The 19465-nt window shown below is 37.6% G+C and overlaps 1 protein-coding gene across 2 annotated transcripts in view; it reads right to left on the bottom strand.

Annotated features, from left to right (window-relative positions):
* SHTN1 (shootin 1) overlaps positions 1-19465 on the bottom strand; it is a 123162-nt gene that overhangs the window by 56243 nt on the left and 47454 nt on the right. For both annotated transcript variants that reach the window (XM_033181585.1, XM_033181586.1), the window contains exons 4-8: positions 18731-18825; positions 13383-13551; positions 10951-11048; positions 8136-8217; positions 4277-4371 (exon numbers count right to left, since the gene is read on the bottom strand). In XM_033181585.1, coding sequence (XP_033037476.1) covers positions 4277-4371; positions 8136-8217; positions 10951-11048; positions 13383-13551; positions 18731-18825 — 539 coding nt within the window. The remainder of the gene's footprint in view (positions 1-4276; positions 4372-8135; positions 8218-10950; positions 11049-13382; positions 13552-18730; positions 18826-19465) is intronic.

Here is a 19465-nt window from a genome sequence, read left to right as displayed (position 1 = left end):
AAGTAAAGTACATGGAATTTTTATTAAGACATTAAAGGCAAATTCTGACTTGTACAAGTTTTAGAGGCAGTGATTGCTATGATTCCTTTTATATAATCTTTAATATCTTTACTCCTGCCCCAACAAGATATTTATACAATAAGCTGGTCTTACTCTTCAGTTTTTAATATTTTATTATTGCTTTAAAATACACTAATATTAATAGCAGTAGCTCATATTTCTCAAGAACTTACCTTGTGTACTCCACTAAATATTTTATATGTGTTATTTTAATCCTTACACCAATCCTATTAAAGTGCTTCTACTATGAAGAGGTAACATTTACTAAACACTATGTGATAGACATGGTGGGAATCATTTTACATTCATTATATCTTATAATCCTTAAAACAACACTATCAAGTAGACACTACTATCATCTAATTTTACTGATAAGGTAACTGAGGCTCAAAGAAGTTAGGCGACTTTCCCAAGAATACATGTAAGTGACAAGACCAGGATTTAAACCCATATCTGATTTACATGCCCAAGCTCTTAACCATCTGGCTAAGTTCCTCTACTATTTACTAGATCTAATGTTTTGTTTTAAACGAATTAGTTTCTCCCCAGTGATAAAAGTAGTTAACAGTAGAAGGGTAAAGGGGAGAAGGGAGACAGTATACTTTCATTGAGCACTTTATTAAGCAATTTATATATGTTATTTATCAAATCTTCACAACTTTACATGATTGAAAATAACATTAATTTCTATTCACCTGTTATTTCTTTTCCTTAACACCCTACCCAATTTGGCCAGTGAGTGATTCTAAGTATGAAATGTTTCTCTTAAACTCTGAAATCTGGCCTACCAATTTTATAGTAGAGCTTCACCTTTTCAGAGTTTTAACAGCATTACGAAATTTACACTGGAACTTAACTGAAAGCTCTGAACTGTAAAATGATTTGCTACAGCACTCATGTTAGTTTGTTCAACAACTTCACCCACCATGTAACAGAAAAAGTCAGCAAATAAAACTCAGGACAAAAATATTTTCCATCAACCTCCACGTGGCAAGACCACAGCTTGAATGATTTATACAATCCTTAAGCTCTTGATCAGTAACGATTTCCAAATCGAAGTCAAGTCATGAATATACTATACTAAAACGCTAACATTTTCTTCCCAGTATGTCTTCCTGTGAGAGAGGAAAAAAAGGTCAGAAGCTTTCCTTCTTTGCCTGTGCAGGGATTTATGAAAAGCCCACGAAACTACAACAGGGTTCTTCTGCAGAATTAAAACACATTACAAAGTCAAACAGGTAAATAAATAATTGTATATACATGAAACCCACATTCTTCTTCCATTTGTGTGAGAGTGAGAGGTATAGAGACTGCAGTGAGGGACAGTATGTGCATGTATGCTTGGCTGGAGAAGGGTAAGACGCAGCTTTAGCATTCTAAGAAAGAGTAATCAATATTTCATTACAGTATCTTAAACTTCAGACCAGTGATTTAATTAAAATGAATTGTTTTGGGTGACCATTATGATGACAGTAATTTTTTTTCTTTTTTTTTTCTTTTTGAGATGGAGTCTCGCTCTGTTGCCCAGGCTGGAGTACAGTGGCACAATCTCAGCTCACTACAACCTCCGCCTCCCGGGTACAAGTGATTCTCGTGCCTCAGTCTCCCGAGTAGCTGGGACTACAGGTGCCTGCCACCACGCCTGGCTAATTTTTGTATTTTTAGTAGAGATGGGGTTTCACTATGTAGGCCAGGTTGGTCTCGAACTCCTGGCCTCAAATGACGCCCCCCGCCTCGGTCTCCCAAAGTGCTGGGATTACAGATGTGAGCCACCATTCCTGGCCAAAAAATTTAATTATGTTGAATAAATTTTAAAATTTAATATAGTTATGAAGACAACTGATAGTTTTCTTGCTGAGGGGGGTTATGTTTTTGGCTTTGTTTTCTAAATAAACTAGTGGGAATTAAGAGTGGGGGGTAACTTTCAATTTTTATTTTATACATTTAGAAAATACTTGTATCTTTGTGCAAGGCACACATATTCCTTTTTAACTAAAAATATAAAGTAAATTAACCTTAAAAATTGATTTCTAGGGCTCTAGACTATAAGCTCCAAGAGGGCAGGGCCCATATTTGCTTTCTTCACCACTGGACTCCCAATGTCAGCACAGTGTCTGGCACAGTAAGATGTTTGCTGCATGCCCTAAGTGGTAAGTAAAATGCAAAAGAATGGGGACTCTGTTGTTAAACTAAGTTTTGTGTCTTTGTACTTATCTGTTGAAAACCTGAGAATGCGGAAACTATGTAAAAAGGAAAATATACTAGTTCCAATCTAGTGCTATTTTTTTTTTTAAAGTTTTCTTCTCACTATTGTGTAGACTGAAACTAGATATTGTAAAATTGTTGAGTACCACTGCAAATATTTATGCTGCCAATAACATAAGTACCATTGCTCTTGCTTCCTTTCTCTCCTCAAACTTCTACCTCCTCATTCTGGGTTAACATGTCAGCATCATTGTTTCCACCAACCACTAAGACTGAAGACCAGGTGAACGGCAGAGTCGATCATTCATTTTTGTCCTCTTACTGCAACCTTGCATCTTCCATCTGTCTTCTCTGCTACTACATGGTCTTCAAGTTTTTCTTTGAGCTGCTTTGTATTCTAACATCATTGTGCAAACAACAGATGGAAAACTGAAAATGTCTTGAAATGAGACCCTGCTATTCAGGTCAAAATCAGCCAACCTTTCCAGTTTTGCAATAAAGGTATCTTCACATTATCCCTGCTTCCCCACCCCCTCCACTGTTTTATTTCATTGCATTATTTATATTGCTGCAACGTTTTCCAGAGGGCTCTGACACACTTCAATTCTTTTTCCTTTCTTCCAAGTAATAAGAGAAAAATATTTACTCACCTTTCATTAAATTCTCTGAATAAAATGAATCATAATATTTCAAGTCAGATCTACTTGGCCCAAACCTTTGGTAGAGTTCATTGCTAGCACAGCTATGCTCAAGCACAGAAAGAGCCCCACAAAACCATAATCAGATTTTCAAATGACATTCCCATAATGCCATGCTTTGTCTTCCTTTTATACCTTGGATACCTTTACCTAGGACTGTTTTACATTTCCTGAGCTATTTCCCTTCAACCCACAGTATGCACATAAATTCAAACTACACCTACAGGATGGAGATCTCATTGCAGACCAGTTTTTGAGTTTAGCCGACTGGTGAACTCCTCATGCCCCTGGACGCTAGCCTGAGGGCCATGGAAGACCCAATGACTGCATGTCAATAGGTAAGCCGGAACAAGAGATGCTCAAAGCTGATCTCTAACATGAGAGGAAGATCAGTAGGCTGGTGAAAGGCTGAGATAATGAAAATGAATATACTACATGGCAGTGTTCCACAGCCAGTGGAAGAATCGCCTGGCATAATGACAGCACTGCACAATGGCTGAAGAGAAATACTGATACCATAATACTGTTATCTGAGATGGTATATGGAGATACATCCAAGAATTTAAGCCTACTTGAAATGTACAGGCATCCTGTACCCAAGCTAGACTTTCCATCACAAGCCATGGATATCACCAAATGCAATTCCTTTCCCTCACATGGCATTTTATAGTTAACACAACACTTTTGAAAAATTTTGCCATTAAAATCCACTTGGTCAGGTCTGTATTACTGTCCATTTAACAGATGGTAAAAGTGAAGCCCTGAGAGGCTGAAGAATTGCTCAGAGGTCATACAACTAGTAATTGACATGGCCAAAATTTGAGCCCAGATCTTTTGACAATGAACTTGATACTATTCTGTTATCTGCCTCCCTAAACCAGCAGATCCTTAATTCAAACTGGTGAGTTCTTACTCAACCTCAAGAATTTGTCTGATATGTCATCTGCATATCAGAGTATGATAAGGTCCCTTACAAAACAAAATTAAAAAGGTTTTTACTACTGGGCACAGTGGCTCATGCCTGTAATCTCCCAGTACTTTGGGAGACCGAGGCGAGCGGATCACGAGGTCAAGAGATCAAGACCATCCTGGCCAACATGGTAAAACCCCATCTCTACTAAAAGTACAAAAATTAGCTGGGCATGGTGGCGAGTGCCTGTAATCCCAGCTACTCGGGAGGCTGAGGCAGGAGAATCGCTTGAATCAGGGAGGTGGAGGTTGCAGTGAACCAAGATTGTGCCACTACACTCCAGCCTGGCAACAGAGTGAGACTCTGTCTCAAGGGAAAAAAAAGGTTTTTACAAGATACCCACCTCTTGTGCAAACGACTCCGCTTTCTTTCGAAGGTCCTTCTCCAGCTCCAGGTTTACTTGCATCTCCTCATACTCTTCTACAGCTAACATAGACACTTAAGAAGATAAAGGAAAAAAAACCCAGACAATAAGTCACACAAATAATCAGGAATATGGATGAAAAACAGTGTTGAAAAGATTCTTCATACCAGCATCCAGGTACCCTCATGCATTCCTGGTTGGCATATAAATTGATAAAACCTTTTTGGAGAGCAACTTGGCAATGTGAATCAAAAATCTAAAACTACGCGCACACTTTGAATAATCCCACTTCTAGGAATGCATAGGCTAAGATTGTGCATATACAGACATTTGGTTGCAAGGATGCTCTCCACCTCACTGCTGATAAAAGTGAAAGGACATAATCTCTAACACTGAAGGAGCAGTAAATTGTGATACAAGAAATATTATTCTGCCATCAAAATTATATTGTAGAAGCATACTTAGTAAATGGAAAGACATCTGTGATGTATTTTTAAAAACAGATTGCAAAAATTAGTGGAAAATGAATTCATTTTTGTTCTTTAAAAGCCACAGCTAAAGCACATCAACAGCCATTTCACAGAATAGAAAATATACAAAAGGCCAAGAAACGTGTGGAAAGATGCTCATCTTCATTAGGAATCAGGCAAATCAAGAGTAAAAACACTTCTTACACCCGTCCAAGAGGCTACTGGTAAAAATTTTAAAGCATGGTTTTATTAAATTTGGAGAGGACAAAAAACCATGGGAACACATATATTGTTAATAGGACTGTAAACTGATAGATCTTATACACTTTGGTACGCAGTGAAAAAAAAATGGAAGGTAAAATTTTACATTTGGCATATGTCTCAGAGAAACTCTTGGACATGTGCATCAGATGACATGTCTAACAATTTTTATAACAACATGACTCAGAATAGCAGAAATCTGGAAACAGCCCAAAGTCTACCAACAGGATACTACTTAAAATAATTTTAGTGTAGTCACCTAATGGAATAGTATACAGCAGCGAAAACAAACATACTACAGCTATGCCTGTCCACATGCGTGAATCTCACGAACACAAAAAGTTGCAGAAGGTTATAGGAAAAATGATTCCATTTATATAGAGTTCAAAAATATGCAAAATTAAACAATGCTGTTTAGGGAAACATACATATTTGGCAAAACTACAAATAAAAGAAAGGAAATAAAAATTCAAGGGAGAGGTATGAGCAGAGAGGGATGTTCATGGGTTTACAAGATACCAGCAAGTATAGAGAGAATTCTTTTACTGGTATTTCCTCTGTCTTATATATATATATATAATAAACATATTTAACACAAAATTCAACGTGTATATATATAGATTTGTTTAAGATTGGAAGAATATACACTAAAATGTTATTAGTGCTTATCTTTGAATTGCAAAAGTTGAGATTTTTTCCTTTTCTTACATGAATCTAAATTTTCCACCAAAGAAAGTATATTACCTGAAGATATATATTTTAAAATATATAATATATAATATTAAATGCAAATAAATGTATAAATGTAAATGTATAAAAATGTAACTATTTTATATATTATATATTATATATAAAATAATTTATATATATAATATGTATTATTTATTTATTTAATTATTTATTTACTTATTTATTTTTGGGAGACGAAGTCTCGCTACGTCTGTCGCCCAGGCTGGAGTGCAGTGGTGCAATCTCGGTTCACTGCAACCTCCGCCTCCTAGGTTCAAGCGATTCTCCTGCCTCAGCCTCCCGAGTAGCTGGGGTTACAGACAGGTGCCTGCCACCACATCCAGCTAATTTTTGTATTTTAGTAGAGATGAGGTTTTACCATGTTGGTCAGGCTGGTCTCAAACTCCTGATCTCAAGTAATCCACTCGCCTCAGCCTCCCAAACTGCTGGGATTACAGGTGTGAGCCACAGTGCCTGGACATCTAAGTTATTTTTAAGTGTTCTCCATATTTACAAAGGAGAGAAACAGCCTTAGATCCATTCAGACCCAAAGAATCAGAGCTTTGTACCAAAGAGTTACTGCAAGACAGAAAGCTTCAAAAAGAAGGTCCTGTCAAATAAAAGTGACATAAATTCTTTGCTATTTTCAACATTCAGTGGCTTATTTTGTTAAATAGTGATAATGACAGGACAGAGGGAATGATGACGCCATTAGATATTAGGCACAAGCTAGGCAGACAGCACACTGTCCATCCACTTCTGGTGAGGCACCTCCACCCTGAGCTGAGTCATACCAACACAGTCTTTCAAAAGGCTCTCTTAACAGCTGCCTTCACACACTGTTCCGCCAGGGCACTTCAATCCTAACTGACTAAGGACTGGTTTGCTGTGTAATGACATGGAATTTCAAACTCTGTACTCTGTAAATCTACAGCCTCCTCAGATGAAAGACTAGTAAGTAGAGCAATATGAGTGGTGATTTTTGGCATGAATTATAGGTCCCTGAGAGCTAAATGATTTTCAAGCATATTTAAAAAAGAAATTTCATGAAGAAAACAAAGAACACTGTGACTATCTGAAGCCCTGGCAAGATAATTGACTCTCTTTTCTACGTCTAGAACACTATAATAAAACAGGAATTTTCACGTGTCCTGGCCCTTCTGACTTGGAATCTGAAAAAAATCAGGTTGGTCCTAGTCAGGTATGTATTTACATAATTTTTCTCTCTTTCTAGACAGAGGGCTCTCTGAAGGCAAGAGCTACATGATTAACCCTTGCAGAACCCTTTTCCTAACACAGTGAATCAAGACTGAAAATTCTACACCATTTGTATCTTTAAATACAGAAAGACTTGAAGAAATGTTACAATCCAGCATATTGGCCACATTTAACTACAAGGCCCTTTATTTATTAAAAAAATCCCAATTGATTAATGATAAAAAGATTGACGGCTACCACCAACAACAATAGGGAAGGCCCTGGGTCGCAAGGCTTCCTGTTAGTGTTGCAGCTTCTAAACAAGGAAAGAGAGTGGCTGAGGGAAAAAGAGAGAACAGAAAGTATATTAAGTTCTTCCTACCACTTCCCAGAATTACTTTTGCAGAACCACACTCTGGCATCATTTCCTTGTTTTAAACTGGGAGACACATGAAACAGCCCTCATGAGAGTTGATGCTGCATTTTATAACTAGGTGGATAAAGTCACTGTTGACCAAAGTACACGAAATTTTCTCTGGATATAACCACTGGAGACATTTCCCTCTCACCAGGAGACCAGGTCTCCTTTTCCTGATCATTAGGTTCGTTTTCATGTGATTCATTTAACTGATAATCAATCTCTTATTGCACTGACTGCCAGACAGCTCAGAGCCAGATTTCAGACAGACAGGCAGGAAATCTGCAAGACCTCAGAACAAGTATGCACTTTGTATATCAATCTAACTCTCACTTTCCTTTGTCCTATTTTCTACATCCTCTTAATTTACAATTTCATCACATAATGTTACATGTTTTATGTAGACAGTCTAACCTCTTCTGGATTGAGATTTACTAAATAACCTACCAAATATATAAATGCTGAGGGGATAGCTAAAAAGGCCATGATCCCTGGATATATGTAAGACAGAAATAGTATTTCTGTTAAGAGGTTTCAAAATGAGTGGGTTCCTTGTTCCTCAAGTGAAATCACTTTTAGATGTCCCCAGACTCTAAGTTGGGTAATAAAATAATAGGAATGGGAGAGACACACTGCTAGAAAAACACAATATAGGAGATTTTATTTACAATCATACTTAGGCAGAGGAGTAAAATGACACACAATATATGCAAACAGAACAAACTGCATATGCATTTCAGAAAAAAAGATTGGACAGACTTACCTCTATTGCATTTTTCTAAGACTTTTCTCTGTTCAAGAACTTCTGAATTTAAAACAGCCTTTTCTTGTTTAACTTTATTTACCTAAAAATGTGAGATTTTTGAGGGGAGAAAACACCAAAAATTGTAAAACAGGACATATGGCAATGTGTGATACTCAATTGCTGTTCAACTTTCAACATGAAGTTACAATTTAAAGCAGAAATTGGTTTCAATGTGTTAAGACTTTTTATTAAAGCTCTTCTTTAAAGCTTCAAGGATAGCTATTTAAGTTAGGATGTGTACCTGGTACAGAACTTATTGATCTATTCCAGTTGGCATTGGCCCCTAAACATGACAGTATGCTAGCCATCCAATGTAAATGATACATATCTTTTTAAAAGTAAAAAAAAAAAAAAAGAATATAGAGATGGGGTCTCTTATGTTGCCTAGGCTGGTCTCGAACTCCTGGGCTCAAGCAATCCTCTTGCTTCAGCCTCCCAAAGTGCTGGGATTGCAGGTGTGAGCCACCATACCCAGCCATGATTCGTATTTTTAATGCAAAAATCCAACTAAAGATCACCCAGAAAATACAAGAATCATTTAGTCAAGATCTGATACTCAATTTTGGTATTCATTTTTAATGTTGATTACTTTTGACTGAAGACAAACATGAACTTTTAAAATAAAGGAAAACTTTGAATTTTGATGACTCTTGGCTTAAATAAAATAAATATAAATACTCCCACAAAAATTTGAATTTCTGAAATAACTGTTGATGTCTATAAATGAAAAGAGAATACTACAGAAAAGTTTTTTTTTTTAAAGAACATAAAGAAAAGCTACATATAACAAGGTAGAAGATAAATCTCAAATACATTATATTGAATTTAGAAAGCAGGCATGTTCATAAAATTTAAAAACACTCAAAATACTATGTATTGTAGTGAACATGTAAATATATTCACTGACATGATAAACACCAAGTTCAGAATAATGGCTGTTTAGGGAAACTGGGCAGGAAGCAAGGATTATGCAACTAGAAAGAGTTATACCAGGGCTTTCATCACTGTGCTAATATTCTGTGAATTAAGTTAGGTAGCAGGTATATGGATGTTCATTAAAAATAATTTTTTTTAGACACAGGGTCTCACTCTGTCACTCAGGCTGGAGAGTGGTAATACAATCATCGCAGCCTCGAACTCCTGGGCTCAGGCAATCCTCCCATGTCAGCCCTCTGAGTAGCTGGGACTACAGGCACATGCCACCATGCCTGGCTAATATTTTTAAAAATATTTTTGAGAGACGAGGTCTTGCTGGTCTCCAACTCCCAGGCTCAAGTGATCCTCCTGCCTTGGCCTCCCAAAGTGCTGGGATTACAGGCTTGAGCCACTGAACTTAGCCCCATTATTTTGTTCATTATGCCTTTTCAGATGTCTGAAACAGTCATAATAAAAATAATTGTTGAACTGTCTTCCAATAACACCTCTAAGTGGGAAGGGAGAGAATCATCAGTAAATAATCACAACTGAGGAACAGAGCACACCAAGAAACAAAGATAATGGTCCTGAAAGTGGCTCTGAATCCATCAGCACCTCCAGATAATCTATGAACTGGTTCTTTTAGTGTAGGCTTTATTTTTGGTTTTGGTTTAAATTAGTAACTGGTACACACTGTCTAACAGTAAGGCCCTTTCCAAAATATCATCATCCTTCTTCCCATTCATTAAAATGTTTTGCCACAATAATAAAAGGAGCTCAGACTGGGAAGTTGGCGGACACTGCTTCCCAACCGTTTTTACATCATGGCTTCCAAGAAAATGACAGTATGTGTATGCGAACTGAGGTAACTGGATGAGGCTGCTCACTGACAGGATCAATACGTCACCATGCTCATAAGCCACTTTATCAAGGTGCAGTAGCACATCAGTTGGGATGCGCTGGGCTACAGAATCTAAGAACCACTGATACAAATTAAATCAAGAATCAACACTGTGAAGGCAAATCCTTGAAGCCTCATGCAAATAAAAGGCAATTGTAGAGGTCTTGTTCTTAAAGACAGTTCAAAAGGAAAAAGAGGCCAGGTGCAGCGGCTTGCATTTGTGTTCCCAGCACTTTGGGAGGCCAAGATGGGAAGATCATTCAAGTCCAGGAGTTCAAGGTAAGCCTGGGAAATACAGGAACCCACATCTCTATAAAAACATTTTAAAAATTAGGCAGGCGTGGTGACGCATGCCTGTAGTCTCAGCTATCTGGGAGGCTGAGGCAGGAGGATCATTTGAGCCTGGGAGGTTGAGGCTGCAGTGAGCTGTGATCGTACCACTGCACTCCAGCCTGAGTGCGACAGAGTTAGGTCTTGTCCCTCAAACAAAACAAAACACCAGAAAAGAAAGATTCTGCAAGCAACCACTTGAATGCATCCTACCACCTATCATAAATGCCTGTGTTGGAGCAGCACTGAGGGACAGTCCTTCCCAACTTAACCAGTCATTCAGTGGAAAAGCAAAACATGCTTTTCTTTCTCTACCAGCGGCATTAAAATATATGACTTGAAATAGTAGCTACTATTTGCCTTACATAGCAAAACCTGGGGGAACAACAGGAAACATGTCCATGCTATTTCAGAGTTTTATTTATTAAGCCAGGTAGCGGGTACATGAATCTTCATGATCTTATTTCCTCTACCTTTTTCTATGTCTGAAATTGAGGAGAGAAGATTAAAATTGGTACATGGTTCTCATGTTAGAAATTGGCTTATAATACTAAGTTCTTAACTTAGCAAATCCCCAAACACCTTGAAAATGCTAAAGCCCTTGCCTTTCAGGCCTGAGATACATACTTCTTCAATTACTTCTACGAGTTTGCTCTTGAGATTTTCCAGCTCAATGGCTAATATCTTCTTCTCCTCCTGAACAGATACAATTTGATCTCGAAGTTCTGAATTTTTAAAGAAAAAAATATATATATTAACTTATTTTTAAAAGAAGACATCAGTCTGGTCAAAAGAATTGAAAATGCCAGTCCATGTGCAGCTTATGGTCAAGATTATTTAACAATTAAAGGGAAATGAAGAACCAAAGGACAATGAGAATCTCATTTGCGTGGCCCCTCCCCCATATAGCCATGGATATTAACAATTTTATATCAGGCAACCTCACTACATTAAATGTACCAGATCATGTTTTCTTTGCATTCTATCAAAATCACATTCTAGAAAACTATCTGGCATTTTGGAAGTAAGATTTTTTTAAGTTTTCAGCAAAACAAATTAAGGTGTAGTATTTATTTCTTTTTTATTTCATAATGCCACGGGCTCTTATCACAAAACAATATAAATAAACAATTGGGCAGTTAATAATTTGCATATTTTGATTAAAAGTAAAAGATCCTGACTTGTTGCCAATGTATAGTCCTTAGATATTATTTGAACTGATTCAAAATATAACCATTTGAAAGAAGGGTTAATTCTCGTAATTTTCTCTCTAGAGTCATGGGTGTTTTGTTTTTAAATTTATTACATAGCTTTATTATTAGGATTCAATGAAAAATGTGTTACTAGAATGAGAATATTATCAACTGTAAGAGCAAAATCTTCTGGTGTTAAAGTTACTTCCGTCACTCAAATGTTTGAAAATACACATAGATTAGCACAGACTACTCAAATTTATATTCCGGCCTACTGTTTTGCCACTTAGGTTTTAACTGCCTTTAATTTCTTACTGTTTTCCAAATGCAATAAGAAACATGTTATGTGGTTATTTGTAAATTAAATCAAACTTTTTACATAAACTCAGCTTGAAGAAGTTATCAGAGACTTATTTCTAAATCACTTTCTCCATTGGCTGGCTAATCCAGAAAGAAGAACATGAAACCAAATTGTTCAAGCTCGAAGAGAAAGGAGAATGATGAACAAAGGGAACTCCTTTAAAATTCCTCTCCCTCCCTACCAACATGAATTCTATTTTGTCTTAGCTTGAGGGGTTGAAGAGTCAGATAAAGATGGTGTCTGTAACATCCTTTCTTCTTTGTACTTCCAGTTGAAATTTTATCTACCAAACAAATAAATGAATATTGCTTTTGACCTGTATACTAAATTAAAACGTTCCAATAGTTATTGAGCCAGAACTGCTTTCCTACATCTTTTTTTTTTTTTTTTTTTTTTGAGACGGAGTCTCGCTCTGTCACCCAGGCTGGAGTGCAGTGGCGCGATCTCGGCTCACTGCAAGCTCCGCCTCCCGGGTTTACGCCATTCTCCTGCCTCAGCCTCCCGAGTAGCTGGGACTACAGGCGCCCGCCATCTCGCCCGGCTAATTTTTTGTATTTTTTTAGTAGAGACGGGGTTTCACCGTGTTAGCCAGGATGGTCTCGATCTCCTGACCTCGTGATCCACCCGTCTCGGCCTCCCAAAGTGCTGGGATTACAGGCTTGAGCCACCGCGCCCGGCCTTTCCTACATCTTTAAATAAACATGTGTATGAATAAAATGAATGAGAATTTAATAGATGTATCATATGATCTTGCCTTACAACACTACCTGTTAACCAACAAAAAGGGGTGTTGGCTAAATATATTTTTATTCTTTCTTTCATTTAACAAAAATATCTTGACACATGGTACATATCCTTAAGGTTATAGTATAACTGGCTGTTTCCATTGAGACAACACTTTCAAAAGTGCCTAATTCCAAACAAGAAAGTAACTCACAAAGCACAATTGTTATATACCCTATGGTGATTTGGAGATTTAAATAAATGATGTGGGAAGCTTTCAAAATACTGACGCCTGGGTCCTACCCCATCCAAAATTCGGATTTAATTGGCCTATGGTGTAGCAAAATTTTGGATAGGGTAGGACTCAGACATCAGTTTTTTTTTGTTTTTTTGTTGTTGTGTTTTGGAGATGGAGTCTCACTCTGTTGCCCAGGCTGGAGTGCAACGGCACAATCTTGGCTCACTGCAACCTCCACCTCCCAGGTTCAAGTGATTCTCCTGACTCAGCCTCCCAAGTAGCTGGGATAACAGGCACCCGCCACCATGCCCAGCTAATTTTTGTATTTTTTAGTAGAGACGGGGTTTCACCAGGTTGGCCAAGTTGGTCTCTAGCTCCTGACCTCAGGTGATCCACCCGCCTTGGCCTCCCAAAGTGCTGGGATTACAGGTGTGAGCCACCATGCTCTGCCCAGGCATCAGTATTTTTAAAGCTTCCCACATGATTCTGATGTGCAGTCAGGGTTCAGAAGCACTATCCTAATGGGGTACAAAATATGCTCTACCTTTAATTTGCTTCTGACACTGTACTGAGACACAAGTCTCGGCGGCACCGTCTGTGTCTGTAGTTGAATCTTCATCATCAATGTTTATCTCTTCAGTTATTACATCTGGCCCCAGCTTGGCCATGTACAACATGCTGATTCTTTTCAATGTTTTATTTTCTTTATTTAGCTAAGACAAAATACAAAAACAGTTATTTTAACAGCAGCCAAATGAGTACCTTGGGTTTTTAAACAATAGACAAATTAAGTATATTTCTGTCTTACATATTCATCAACACTCACAGCAGGACATAACAATTAGCAGATTCATTAAATAAGGTTTTATATTAAATTTATTTCTTTAACCAAGACCTGATGCCTGGATTACAGCCAGTAGCAAGTGGAAATGCTAGTTGTAACTGATGAGAAATATAGGGAACTAAGATAAAATACCAGTACAGATTAAATAAAATTTTGATTTATAGTCATTAATAGTCTTTAAAAAGGCACTTTATTTCAAGCAAATCTTCTGCTTGCTGTGGTGCTGTGAACACCTTTTAAATGTCTGTTTACCTAACATCTCCTCTTTTCTGGACATTACCACTCCTCATTGTTCCACATGATTTCAATGGGAGCGCCATGCTCTCCCAAGCATACCCCATCCCTTTGGTCACAGTGAATTAGCCCAGGGATTAAGCACATGACCCAAGTGTGACCAATCAGATCCCCTCTCTAGAAATTTAAAGGCTAGAACAGAGCAATGAGTTTCTTTCCATGTGTCTGGACAGGAGCTGCTGGTAACCACATTCCACTACAGAATCAAGGAAAAGAGGAAGGTAGTTTTTAGAAAAGCTAAAACTGAAGCTGATATGTAGAGAAAGGAAGAGAAAAGCAATGGAGAAAGGGTTTCCCACCAGACTCAAGCCCCAAACTCCAGTCCATTCCTAAACTGCTCCTGACTCAGAGATTCTATGGAATTCTCTGATATTTCTAATAGATTCCTACATCATTTTCTTTTTTTATTTAAACTAGTTCAAGATGTTGTTTCTACTATCTCTTCTACTATCTCTATTAAAAGAGTTCTCATTTGGTCGGGTGTGGTGCCTGTAATCCCAGCACTTTGGGGCTGAGGTGGGCAGATCAGAAAGTCAGGAGATCGAGACCATCCTGGCTAATACGGTGAAATGCAATCTCTACTAAAAAAAAAAAAAAAAAAAAATACAAAAAATTAGCTGGGCGTGGTGGCAGGCAGTTGTAGTCCCAGCTACTCGGGAGGCTGAGGCAGGAGAATCGCTTGAACCCAGGAGGCGGAGGTTGCAGTGAGCCGGTATCATGCCATTGCACTCCAGCCTGGGTGACAGAGCGAAACTGTCTCGGGGAAAAAAGAAAAAAACAAAAACAAACAAAAAAAACCACTGCTTAGGCTCTATACCATACCAAAATATCTGGCAGTGGAGCCCAGCATAGCACTTTTTCGGTTTCCCAGGTGATTCTAATGTATGTCAACACAAAGAATCACTGAGAAATGCACTGCTTTAGTATCCAACCCAGCTCTGCAATAAAATTCCATCTCTGCCTTTACAACTAACCTAATCCTTACGTTTCAGTTTTCTCATCAATAAACTAAGAATTAAGATAGTTTCTATCCCACAATAGGATGATTACATGAGACATTATATATAAAGTATTTAATATAGTAACTGCCACATAATAAAACTTCAGTGTTAGCTATTAAAAGTAAGAAAAGAGGTTTAGTTTGTGTCTAACTATCCTTTGGAAATCATTTATCCCAGCTAGTTTTCTTCAATCAAGGTATTCATTTATGCATTTTCTTCTTCCTCTAGGATACTCATAGAACTATTAGTTTCTGCCATCTAGTGCTTAATATATTACTTCTTAGACAACCACTACAATAATACCTTAGTAACATCATAGTTAACACAGTTCCGCCCTCAAAAGGGTTTAATGCCTCTATCAAACCAGGTACCAAAATCCATCAGTTTGTCTGTAATACAATTACTCTATTTAACAAAGTCACCAGTTTAAGAAAAAAAAAGCCAACCAGAAAATTTCGTTAAGTCTTCTCTGAAACACCATTTTCACATTTTGAAAGAAGAAATGTAAGATTTATATATATGACGTCCTTTTTTTTTTTTTTTTTTGGAGTTTGGTTCTTGCTCTGTCACCCAGGTTGGAGTGCAGTGGTATGATCACAGCTCACTACAGCCTCAAACTCCTGAACTCAAGTGATCCTCCCACCTTGTCCTTTCAAAGCACTGAGATTACAGGTGTGAGTCACCACACCCAGCCTAAACATGAGGTTTTATGTGCATACTATTTGGACATTTTTGAGAATTCTGAATTTACAGATTTTAGCTAAGCAATTTCATTGTAGCTATTTGCCAAACTATAGGTTAATGGCATGCTACTTGTTGTTTGGAATCCCTCCATGTCTAAGGCAAAAATATATCTTTTTTTTCCTTTTCTTGAAATGGAGTCTCACTCTGTCGCCAAGCAGGAGTGAAGTGGCGTGATCTCGGCTCACTGCAACCTCCAACTCCCTTCACGCGATTCTCCTGCCTCAGCCTCCCGAGTAGCTGGGATTACAGGCACGCGTCACCATGCCCAGCTAATTTTTGTATTTTTAGTAGAGATGGGGTTTTGCCATGTTGGCCAACATGGTCTTCATCTCCTGACCTGAGGTGATCCGCCCACCTCAGCCTCCCAAAGTGCTGGGATTACAGGCGCGAGCCATCGCGCCTGGCCAAAAATATATCTTTTAAAATCCTACAGTAACAGAACCTACTATTCTATTCAAATGTAAGTAGAGTTTTTGTATTACCTATAGTTTGTGACTATTTAAAGGTACAAAACAAAACAAGCAAGTTTAATGGCTTTGGATCGTATGACTTAAATAACTGGTCTACATTTATCAGTTTTATCTACACATTTTAGCAAAGGAAAGTATCCATACTTGGTTCTAAGAAAATTATGAGGAACTGGGCACAGTGGCTCACACCTGTAATCCCAGCACTTTGTGAGGCTGAGGCAGGCAGATCACCTGAAATCAGGAGTTTAAGACCAGGCTGGTCAACACAGCGCAACACCGTCTCTACTACAAACACAGAAATTAACTGGGTGTAATGGCAGGTGCCTGTAATCCCAGCTACTCGGGAGCCCGAGACAGGAGAATTGCTTGAATCCAGGAGGCGGAGGTTGCAGTGAGCCAAGATGGCACCACTGTACTCCATCCAGCCTGGGCAACAGAGCAGGACTCCATTTCAAAAAGAAAAAAAAAGAAAATTATGAGGTCAAACTGCATCATAAGAATTAAACATTCCATTTGTCATTAATTTGATGGCAATAATGTAGAAAAGTAAGAATTCACAGAACTTGGCTCTCAGAAAAAATGAGCAGTTTTGCAAGTCTACTTTCAAAAATGACAATTGATACTTAAATCAGAATGTGCTATTATCATTTATTGGAAACACGTATAATGAAGTTTCCACATTTTGCATTCAAAGCACTCTTTTACAACAAACAAGCACATTTACAGTATTTGATTTAATCCATTTTTTGGATTTTTATTCTAGGCCCCATGAGTTCATACTACATCTTCAAAATAAACTATATGTCCATTTTAAAAAAGGCTTTTTAAAGAACAGGCAAAAACAGTGTTAAGTAAGGATCCTACTGTTAAGACTTAATTGTAAAAATGAGCTTAGAGATTAGGTAACACTGGTTCATAACCAGCAATGAATATAACAGTCACCAGGCAGCTTTTCTACACACACATGCCTGGGTCACACATCTAGAGCCAGTGGATCTGGGGTATTATGAAGAAGCCAACAACCATGGCGCATCCTGGCATTTAGAGCAAGACAACTGTAGCTCAGAGAGGTGAGTTCTCTTGCCAAAAGACAACTATTAAATAAAAGGGAAGACAGAAAAGTAATTTTTTTACAGGGGGCCATATGCAAATAAATTATTAACTCCAGCCCTAACTCTAGTCCATCATGTCATTTAAGATGAGACATTACAGTCCAGAGAACAAAACTAACTTGTCCAAAATCACATATGCCCAAAATGACATAACCGGGAACAAAACCTGTGTATACTGCCCCACAAACCAGTGCCTTCCAGAAACTCTGCCAATCCTGAAAGGTAGCCAGTATCCTCACTCTGGATGTGCTATGACAACAGGAATACTGGCTAATAACAAGAAAAAATAGAGAGTGTATCCTTAGACACTAGAAGATCCAGAGCAGTTAGCAGGCTCCAAATGTACTTTTTCTCTACTTATTCCAAAAAAAAGAAATTCAAAAACTGAAAACAGAATTCACACAACATTATGGACTAGTGAACTCCAGGAATGTGCCGCAGAGTAAAAATGATGTGAGAATACTCATGTTATCATTTTTTTAAAAGTGTTTTTAAAGTGTATTGCTATGTATTCTTCAGACGAATACCAGGAGAGAGGTTACATACCCAAATTTATATTCTTAGGTTCTGATTAAATATCTTACGAATTCTAATGTAGTGTTGCTATGCAAACAATTAAGCAAATGCCTCTAGCAAGCATACTGTTAATGCATACAAATTATATTTATTTATGTATTTATTGGGAGTAGGATTTCAGTCACATCCAAAGGAATTTTTGGAGGTGGGTGATGGAGGGGAGGGAAAAGAAACACAACCAGTATTACTAATGAAATTTGGTTGAAAATTGCTGTAATCCATTTTCTGATGAAGTGGTTCAGATGCATTTTACCCAACCCAAAATACATAAGACAGAGATAAAAGAACATTCTTTAATAATAATGTACTTCTGATGAGACAGAATGTAGAAAATTACACACTTGGTAAATTCATCAGCAAGAGGCAATCAGTGGAGCACTGGAGGTCATCTTTAGCATGCTCTCGCTTTGCTTCCACAAATAATCACCTGAAATGTATGGCTTCAGGGTGACTTTTTCATCGGATTCAAATATGAGACATTCACTGGTCTTTTATGTCACACCAGGTTAGTTTTAAACTTGGTTAGCATTTTATCCAAATGCATGGACATTTGCAAAGTTCCGTTTAACACTACTCTGGGACCATTTTTTCCACATTTTCACAGGCAAAAAGCACAAATGCTGAAATACTCACATACAAATGCTCCTTTTACAATTGGAATAACCTTTGCATTAAGGCGAATATTTACATAATCATAGTCCAGGATTCTGAGACCTTTTAACATTTCCCTCACCATCAGAGCAGATAATCGATTAGAGAAACAGAAAAGCAAAACCGGACAGAAGCCACTGCTTAGAAAAGCAAGTTGAATTTTAAAAGCTCAGGTAAAATTCCTTCATTTGAAGTCTCACCTTTGTTGCCAAAGCTTCAGCACTTTCTCGACAAGTCTTCTCTATTTCAAGATGGTTCTGCATGAAATTAACTTCCTCTATGACCATGTGAGAAACTAGGAATGAGGGGGAAAAAAAAATCTCAGCATTCAAAGATTAGTCAGCTATTCCAGGAGCCCACGCATCGTCCCATGATTAAGAATACTTCAATTCTTTGGCTAGCCAGACCTTTAGCTATCACTGAAAAAAAGGTTTTTGAGAAGCTGCCCTGATTAAATCTGAGCTAATATTTGAATGTAGAAAGAAACAAGAACACAACGAAAAACATTCATTTTACATACATACATTTTATTATGTACATTTTAAGAAAGCTAGATTTTTTTACGTCTATTTTCTATGCAACTATATATGTATCCATAGACATATCTGCTAATTTAAACAAAAGAATATTTCATAAATAAAGAGGAGTGACAGCATGACTTCTTTTTCTTAGCAGGGTGTAACAAAAAATAAAAGAAAAATAAATCTTAAATTGATCTTATGACTGGAATAGTGATGTGGCAACTTGGCTAAGTACTGCAACATTAGTCTCTATTAGCTACAAAGTAGTTACTGCTATTTTGTAAGTAACTCTTGGGCAGAAAAGTGTAAGCAATAAGATTTATGTACTATGTGGTTATAAAGCAGAGGCAAATAAATTGCTTCCTGAATCACAGGCTATCAGGAGCATTAGAGAAAAAATAAAATTTTACTTGA

The sequence above is a fragment of the Trachypithecus francoisi genome, unplaced genomic scaffold (assembly GCF_009764315.1).
Source record: "Trachypithecus francoisi isolate TF-2019V2 unplaced genomic scaffold, Tfra_2.0 Contig01579, whole genome shotgun sequence".
NCBI classification, from domain to species: Eukaryota; Metazoa; Chordata; class Mammalia; order Primates; family Cercopithecidae; genus Trachypithecus; species Trachypithecus francoisi.
Note: the sequence above shows the minus strand (reverse complement) of the source record. Positions and strands in the feature narration are given on the sequence as shown.